Consider the following 10,000-nt stretch of genomic DNA (forward strand, 5'->3'; position numbering starts at 1 on the left):
ATATTTTCTATCTCTTTCTTTTCTTTTCTGTTTGTTCTTTAGTTCCTAAGTCTCACCTGCAAAGAAGATTTCTTTTGTAACTTCCATTTCTTGTCGATTAACAAATCTACAAACTGTGAATTTAGTCTCATTTTCTGGTTTTGCATTCGTATATTTTCTTTTTCTGTTTTTTTGTTTGTTAGTTTGTCTGTTTGTTAATTGGCAAGTTTTACCTTCAAAGAAGCCTTCTTTTGTAACTTCCATTTCTTGTCAATTAACAAATTTACAAATTGTGAATTTAGTCTCATTTTCTGGCTACTGCATTCGTACATTTTTCTTTTTCTGTTTGTTAGTTTGTTTGTTAGTTAGTTGTCAAGTGTTACCTGCAAAGAAGCCTTTATTTTTTGTAACCTTCATTTCCTACCAATTTTTCAATCTATGCCAGATGCATTAACAATATAATATATATATATATATATATATATATATATATATATATATATATATATATATATATATATATATATATATATATATATATATATATATATATATATATATATATATATATATATATATATATATATATATATATATATATATATATATATATATATATATATATATATATATATATATATATATAGAGAGAGAGAGAGAGAGAGAGAGAGAGAGAGAGAGAGAGAGAGAGAGAGAGCACAAATAAATACTGTATCCGAATTATAGCTATTTGCCAGCTGATTCAGCCGCCATTGAAGGCTGCCGTACATCTGGTGTTGAAGACTCGCCGTCAAGACTCGGGAGTCTTCAGCTCTCAGGAGATTTTCGGGGAACTCCTCCATGGAAGTGGTCCTCTCTCGCTTGTCCATAATCCCACTTCCCCCCTTGCACTCCCCCTCCTCCCCACCCCTTCCCCAGGTCTTTTCTTCCCTTCCCTTCCCTTCCCTTCCTCGACCAAGGTTTCTTCCGCTGAAGGAGCTGGAAGACTCTATACATAAATCTTCTTTTGTAGCCTTTGCTTGAAGTCTTGTTTTGTTTATAATTTGTGAGAATTTTTTTTCATTGTTGTCCTTTCACTTAAGAATGATTATATATTCTAATAATGATGATGTTGTATATGATAAAGATTTAAAAGGTATTTCTAATTATATGATTTGTTTGCGCCCTTTGCAAAGGGATATTTCTCTGCCATATTTGGTTTTATTCTATGGCAGGCTTTTTGTTTCAATATTCTCTTTTTCGCAGTATATTAAAACACTCCAACAATTGTGTTTATTTTTGCTGATAAAATTTGTTAACAGGAACTGCATATTACAGACTATCTTTCTCTACCTGCGTGGTTGCATTTCATATTTGTTAACTAATCAGAAAGACTGGTGTAGTCAGCAGGTGAAGAGTGAAAGTGGCAATGACTATGTACTCGGATTTTTAGTTTTCTATAAAAAAAAAAAAAACTGTTGTGCCGGCTTTGTCTGTCCGTCCACACTTTTTTCTGTCCGCACTTTTCTGTCCACCCTCAGATCTTTAAAACTACTGAGGCTAGAGGGCTGCAAGTTGGTATGTTGATCATCCACCCTCCAATGATCAAGCATTGTAAAATGCAGCCCTCTAGGCTCAGTAGTTTTTATTTTATTTAATGTTATTAAAGTTAGCCATAATGGTGCTTCTGGTAACGATATAGGGCAGGCCACCACCAGGCAGTGGTTAAAGTTTCATGGACCGCAGGTCATACAGCATTATACCGAGACCACCGAAAGATACAACTGTTTTCGGTGGCCTTGACTATACGCTGCATGTAGCGGCTGTACAGAAAACTCGATTGCGAGGAAGAAACTTCGGCGTTTATTTTACTTGCTGTTTTAGTCACTATTATCAAAGAGTCAGTGCCAAGTAAATAATTCACTGTCTAGATCAAAAGAGGCACGGTGGTTTTTTAACGGTAATTGCCCAGTTGCACTTTCTTTCCCATGTTCATAAACAAGACTTCTGTCGTTGATTCCAAGAAGCCAGAACTACCATGAAGTATTTGACAGTTTGCTGATTAACTGTGTGTGTATATATATATATATATATATATATATATATATATATATATATATATATATATATATATATTTATATATACATATTCATACATACATACATACATACATACATACATACATACATACATACATATATACATATATATATATATGTATATATATATATACATACATATATATATACATACATACATACATATATATATATATATATATATATATGTATATACATACATACATACATACATACATACATATATACATATATATATATATATATATATATATATATATATATATATATATATATATATATATATATATATATATATATATATATATATATATATAATTTATGCATGAATAAGCTCTTCAACGAGTGTATCCTTTAAACTAAGAAACAAGGGAGCTTACATTTAAAAGAGAAATTTTTACTCGTCAAAGGACGCAGCAATGACGGCAATACTAGCGAAATGACGTCAGCATGTCAGGCTTCGATTTCCCACGCTGTTCAAGGGAAACATGAGCTCATGTTTACACTTTTGGGCGGTTATCATGTCATGTACACCCGAGGGTATTTCCTGCCTTTGATGTGTTCGTTACAAGGTTTTTTTGGGGTCGTTTAACAGAAGTGGTTCAGTTTTTTTTTTTTTTTTTTTTTTTGTCCATTGGAAACGTACTGTACTCAATTACAATAATTAATGATTAACTTCCAATGGCTTACGTCACCGGATGTTCTCTGGTTCTTATTTGTACCGGATGTGATTCACTGGGTGGCCATGACGTCACTTCCGATCGAGATTATTGTGATCGAAACTTGCTTTAACTATTTTGTTAGATTACATTTTATGAAGAAGTAGAAGGTCTTTAGAGACAGTTTATACGAAAAAATGGACCCAAGTGTAAATGTCGGCATCGCGGTTACTCACTTTTCTTGGGAAACAGGATGGCGGTTTTGAGGGGAAGATAAAACGTTGTTTGTTTTAAAACGAGTGTGTGTGTGTGTGTGTGTATGAGTGTGTGTGTGTGTGTGTGTGTGTGTGTGTGCATGTGTAATAGTACGTTTACAAGAATTCTCTGTTTTTCTGGGCATCACGAGCTTTTGTATTTCTTGCCGTTAAAATTAATTTCCCCTTTAATTTGGGAAAATCGATTGAAATATTGATGTATATTTAAAATACCTCATTTCAGTGACTACAGAAAAATAGTAGATTGAAATTTGTCTCCTCTTTTACTCTTTAAGTCATTTATTCCTTCTATTTTGTCTCCAATTTCTTTCTCCTGAAATGCTAACCTCCCCTCCCCCTTGCCCCCCCTCTCTGCGTCCATGACCATTTTTGTTGTGCCACCATTTTTATTAGATAGTTTCTGTCCTCCTCCTCCTCCTCCTCCTCCTCCTCCTCCTCCTCCTCCTCTTCTTCTTCTTCGTCTTCTTCTTCTTCTTCCTCTTCTTCTTCTTCTGTTTTTAATATGGCTTGATCTTGCCTCCAACGGAACGTATATCCTTTTTCCCCAAAACTTCTCCCAAAAGTAGGAAGTGTCTCTTATTGCCTTCCGTCAGCCAAGCTGACCCTCGGATTCAATAACTGCAAATATACGATAACCTATATATAACAAAAAAGAGGCGAATAAGTCTCCCTGAAATATGCAATAAGCCTTGGAAATATAAATTGTCGTTCGGTCCGACTGCTGCTGGCTCTGGTTGGCAGTCGTTTGTAGCTTTCCGTCTGAGAACCGGCTGTTAACCAATGGCTTCCAACTTTGCATTTTTATCTGTCGGTTTTTACACTCGGTTCTCTCTCTCTCTCTCTCTCTCTCTCTCTCTCTCTCTGTATTCCTACTGTAAACTTGTTAGCAAGTTACACAATTTTTTTTTTGTACTGCTTCAAATAAATGTGTGCTTATAGGGAACGATGATGACTCTCTCTCTCTCTCTCTCTCTCTCTCTCTCTCTCAGTTGTTTGTCTATTTCTGTTCGCCTGCGAGTGTATTGCAAAAAATAAATTACTCAATGTTTTGTAAGATCTCTCTCTCTCTCTCTCTCTCTCTCTCTCTCTCTCTCTCTCTCTCTCTCCTTTGTAAATTTGTTTAGCAAGCTACAGACTTTTTTTGCTCCAAAGAAATGTGTGCTTCGGTTTTGTTCTGCTCCATATAAATGGGAGTTTATAGGAAATGATGATCATTCTCTCTCTCTCTCTCTCTCTCTCTCTCTCTCTCTCTCTCTCTGTTATTTGTAAACTTGCCTAGTAAGTTACAGACCTTTTTGTTTTGCTCGATATAAATATGTGCTTATAAGGAATGGTGATAACTCTCTCTCTCTCTCTCTCTCTCTCTCTCTCTCTCTCTCTCTCTCTCTCTACACTTGTCTTGCAAATTATACCTTTTTGTTCTGCTTCATATTAGTGTGTGCTAATAGGGAATGATCATATCTCTGCCGCCGCCCCCCACCCCTCTCTCTCTCTCTCTCTCTCTCTCTCCGCATCATGACGTAGTAGTAGTAGCAGCAGAGTGAGGTGCTAGAATGAATTTCATTCCTTTCGTGTTTTATTTATTCTTGGAAAATCAGAGGAGACAGTCAGCGAGGCGTCGCCATCAAAAAGCGCTGAGTCTTCTCCTTAGCAGAGGAGGATCAGCACTGTCCCATTTCCTTCTTTGTTGTCCTGTGACTGAAAGGAAATTTGCACCTTCGTTGTGTAAACTTTAGATTTTTATGGAGCCTTGCTTTATACTCCCACATTCTTTTAGTTTTCTGTGAAAGAAAGCTATTGAGTTGGCTTTGTCTGTCCATCCGCACTTTTTCTGCCCGCCCTCAGATCTTAAAAACCGCTAAGACTAGGGGGCTGCAAATTGAAATTTTGATCATCCACCCTCCAGTCATCAAACAGCAAATTTCAGCCCTCTAGCCTCAGGAGATTTTATTTTATTTTGGGTTAAAGTTACCCATGATCGTTCGTCTGGCAACGCTATAGGAAAATCCACTAACGGGCCGTGGCTGGAAGTTTCATGGGCCGCGGCTCATGCAGCATTATACGCTGTACAGAAAACTCGATTGCGCCGAACACACCTCGGGGGATTTTGTTACTTGTGTGTGTGTGTGTGTGAGTGAATGTGTATATTTATATATTAGATTTTTCATCTAATCACACAGCAAGTATTTTTCAATTTTCACTGTATATTGAATTACCTATATTCTTGCAGAATTTCCCTTTGAAAAAGATGAGACATATGAATCTGTTAACAAAAGCAGTTATGTAAAGGTTGTCAATTGTATTGTTTTCCTGTCTTCAGCCAATAAAACTAAATTTGGTCTTTCACTGTTGCCTATAATTTTATTTATCTTTTCTTCTAAATGAAAGGATAAACTTGAATAAAAAAGAGAAAATCTTGAACTTTTTCTAATAGAGATTAGACAAAATTGCAACAAACAAAAGTTACAAATTGCGTTTTTTTTTTTGTCTTATGTTTTGAGGTTTTACCGCGAAAGTTAGAAGATGTGTCACACCAAATTTGCGGTGTGAGTTGTGCTTTATTACTTAATCTTTGAAATTTAGCCTCATATGTACTATTTTGTTATTTATCTCCTTCAGAGAGAGAGAGAGAGAGAGAGAGAGAGAGAGAGAGAAATAATATTTTGCCGTATTACATTAGTATACTGTTTGTATTTTTGTATTGCTCTCTACCTCTTTCTCTTGTAAGAGAGAGAGAGAAAGAGAGAAGAGAGAAGAAATTTGACCTATATAATATCTCGCTATCTATTTCTTTCTATTTCACTCTCTCTCTCTTTCTCATGAAATGGCGAGAGAGAGAGAGAGAGAGAGAGAGAGAGAGAGAGAGAGAGAGAAATTATAATATTTTGTCTTCTTACAGCACTAGTTTATATCTTTCTACTCCTCTGTGCCTCCTTCTCTTGTAAAAGACGGGGGAGAGAGAGAGAGAGAGAGAGAGAGAGAGAGAGAGAGAGAGAGAGAGAGAGAGAGAACTGCAACATTTTGTTTTCTTATACTAGTTTATATCTTTCTACTCCTCTCTGCTTCTTTCTCTTGAAAAAACGAGAGAGAGAGAGAGAGAGAGAGAGAGAGAGAGAGAGAGAGAGAGAGAGAGAGAGAGAGAGAATCAGGAAATAGGTACAACCCCTGTTGTGGTCCTCCGCCTGGTTGGTGCCGCCGGAAAGCAAGGCAGGAGGCACCGATTAAGGTTTGGATCCGACCATCATCGACGGAGAGAGTGTGGGTAATGGCCGCCATAATTCACAGCTTCGGCCGGCCTCCTCACAGCCACACAAACACACCACATTCCTGCCATTCCAAAAATCCACTTTCCCCCCTCCCATGCTCAACTCTTATTTCGTTCTGTCGTTTGTCTCTCTCTCTTCTTTCTCTATCTTCATCTGTCTTTGTGTATGAATATATATATATATATATATATATATATATATATATATATATATATATATATATATATATATATATATATATATACACATATATATATATATGTATGTGTGTGTGTGTGTGTGTGCATTTTCCGCATAGGGCTAACCACTGTTTGGTAATTCAAGTGTGAAATAGCAATGATAACTTTCCTTTCATTAAATATATATATATACATTAAATATATATATATATATATATATATATATATATATATATATATATATATATATATATGTGTGTGTGTGTGTATATATATATATATATATATATATATATATATATACAGTATATCTGTGTGTGTGTGTGAATGTATACGTGTGCTTACATATGTATACATATGTCAATATAGTCCACAGGAGAAAATAGAATAAAACACTTTAATAGCTCGATAATTTCGCCTCCCACCAGGCCTCTTCAAGAGCTTTATTACAACTAAACAGAATAAATGCATACATAAAAACACAAACATTGTCTCCCACCGAAAAAAAATAAAACAAAAGAACAGTTGTCAAAGTTAAAATTAGGTTGTTTAGATCATAAACAAATGGTCAAGAATTAACAATTCAGGAAATTTAAAAGAGCGAACTATTGAACGATTTGGTGATAGGTCATTTAAAACCTTTCTCTGAATTTGTACTGTTGTGAAACAATGTGAACGAATAAAGGGTCTAATTTATACATGCCCTGACTAATGTTAAAGTTTTTATGTTTGCTAAAACTTATGCAACCCGTTCCTAACAAATTTCTTGTCATCATATCTTTTTCTTTGAATAATATTTCGGTTTTGTTCCAAAGAATAGGACAGCCACAGTTTTGCACATGGAAATTAACAGCGCTGTTTGGAGAATTTGTTCTTACACAATATTGATGTTGGGAAATTCCCTTATTAATATCTTTTCCGGTTTGTCCCAGGTATAGAATTTGCCACATTCACAAGGTATTTGTAACCCATACCTTCTTCTTGTTTGGGGTCGTTGCAAATGACTGTCTTTCCTGTTGTGTTGGGGTAAGAAAATATTACTTCAAGGTTTAATATTCTTGAAGGGTACACAATATCATTGAATGAAGGGTGGAAAGGGAGGTAATACTTCGGTTCTCCCTTTCCACCCTTCTTTCGGTGATATTGTGTACCCTTTAAGAATATTAAACCTTAAAGTAGTCTTTTCGTACCCCAACACGAGGAAAGAGTCATTTGCAACAGCCCCAAACAAGAAGGTGTGGTTTACAAAATACCTTGTGAATGTGGCAAATTCTACCTGGGACAAACCGGAAAAGATATTAATAAGAGAATTTCCCAACATCAATATTGTGTAAGAACAAATTCTCCAAACAGCGCTGTTAATTTACCTGTGCAAAACTGTGGCTGTTCTATTCTTTGGAACAAAACCAAAATATTATTCAAAGAAAAAGATATGATGACAAGAAATTTGTTAGAAACGGCTCGCATAAGTTTTAGCAGACAAAAAACTTTAACATTAGTCAGGGCATGTATAAATTAGACCCTTTATTCGTTCACATTGTTTCACAAATTCAGAGAAAGGTTTTAAATGATCTATCACCAAATCGTTGAATAGTTCGCTCTTTTAACTTTTCTGAATCGTTAATTCTTGACCATTTGTTTATGATCTAAACAACCTAATTTTAACTTTGACAACTGTTCTTTTATTTTATTTTTTTTCCGGTGAGAAACAATGTTTGTGATTTTTATGTCTGCACTTATTCTGTTTAGCTGTAATAAAGCTCTTGAAGAGGCCTGGTGGACGGCGAAATTATCGAGCTTTTAGAGTGTTTTATTCTCTTTTCTTCTGTGGTTTATATTGACATATCTCATCTTCGTGGTATGAAGATTATATATATATATATATATATATATATATATATATATATATATATATATATATATATATATATATATATATATATATATATATATATATACATATATGTATAGACAGGTTATATTGTATTGTGTGAGGTATTCAAAGGTTGATTCCATATGCGGTGGGTAAAGTCTCTAAAGCTTGACTTCTTTCTTATAGGGTTATATTGTATTGTGTGAGGTATTCAAAGGTTGATTCCATATGCGGTGGGTAAAGTCTCTAAAGCTTGACTTCTTTCTTATAGGGTTTAAACTATGATTCAGTTCGTGGTTGGTAAGTTCTTTTAAGGTCTGGCCACTTCCTTATGGGGTAACGTCTTCTTTAAAGATTCTGTTTCTTTTCTTGCTGAAGTAGGTGAGTAAAGCTGTGGTTCTTTTCCCTTTGGAAAAGGTCTTTTAAAGATTGACTGCTTCTCTACCAGGAAAGTCTTTAAATTCTTAAATCATTCAAATGAGAAGTCTTGAAAGTTTGACTGCTTTCATATCTGAAGATTTCTGAAAGGGTTTGATTCCTTTTGCACTGGGAACTGCCTTGGAATGTCTGGCCCCCTCCGTGTTAGGAGGCCTTTAAATTTTGGTCCCTTTCCTTTTTGGAAGATATTTAAACATCTGACCTCTATCAAAGTGAAATGATCCTTAAAGACATGATCCTTCCCATTAGGGTAATATCTTGAACGGTATGATTCCTTTTGAAATGGGAAATCTTTAAAGTATGGGTTATTATTTTAACAGTGTTTAATTGCTTTCCCTCGTCAGGCGTTTTGCTTCCAAGGGATCTCAGTAAAATTATTAACGGATTTCAATTAAAGAACAGTTGGATATGTTTGGAAACCGTTCCGGTTCAGAAGAAACGATCTGCTTAATAATTCTAATATTGTACTGACGCCTTTTCTTGTTCTTTGTAATGATATAGAAGTTGGTAAAACTCTAGGCATATAAATGTCAAACTTGAAGGTCATGCTTTTCGAAAATGGGTCTGATAACTTGTAACATTATGTTAATAAACTTAAGGCGTTTCAGGTAAACACTTTGAAAGAATTTACCGATGCTCTCAAAGTTTGCAGTCTCTATCCTTTTTATTAAAACACTCTTCAGCTTGGATGTCATTTTTGAGAAAAGTTACAATATATTCACCAAGTAAAGACGCGAAATTTTCACTGCTAATTCTTCCAATAACCTATCGTAAAATTTTTGTGCTTTTTTTTTTTGGATGGTTCTCCACTTGGCTGTCGTTATATCTTTATATCGTTCAGGAAAGTCATCAAAGAAAGCTGATGATCGCATGCTGGTATATTTTCACCTAAGTTATAAATGTTCAGGATCTCTTATTTTTGAAGTGGAAATCTTGAAAGCATTTTGCATTAGTGTAAACATTTGATATTTCAAAGCCTACTGTCTTTGAAATTTGTTATATTAATACTATTTTCCAGTTCAGAATATCAAAGATATGGAATTAGATATTGTATAACTGCATTGTGGACTTGAAACAAGTTTTCTGTACAGCCGCTACAGTGTATGATCAAGATCATCGAAAATAGATCTATCTTTCGGTGGTTTCGGCCCATGAAACTTTAACCACGGCCCGTTGGTGGCCTATCCTATATCGTTGCCAGAAGCACGATTATGGCTAACTTTAACCTTAAATAAAAATAAAAACTACTGAG

The 10,000-nt window shown here is 34.9% G+C and overlaps 1 protein-coding gene across 1 annotated transcript in view; it reads right to left on the bottom strand.

Annotated features, from left to right (window-relative positions):
- LOC136837865 (transcriptional regulator ATRX homolog) overlaps window positions 1-848 on the bottom strand; it is a 118,020-nt gene extending 117,172 nt beyond the window's left edge. Inside the window, exon 1 of the mRNA XM_067102753.1 lies at window positions 748-848. Within this exon, the coding sequence (XP_066958854.1) occupies window positions 748-848 (101 nt within the window). The remainder of the gene's footprint in view (window positions 1-747) is intronic.
- Between the last annotated feature and the right edge of the window lie 9,152 nt (window positions 849-10,000).

Source organism: Macrobrachium rosenbergii, chromosome 4, assembly GCF_040412425.1.
Source record: "Macrobrachium rosenbergii isolate ZJJX-2024 chromosome 4, ASM4041242v1, whole genome shotgun sequence".
In the NCBI taxonomy this organism is placed as follows: Eukaryota; Metazoa; Arthropoda; class Malacostraca; order Decapoda; family Palaemonidae; genus Macrobrachium; species Macrobrachium rosenbergii.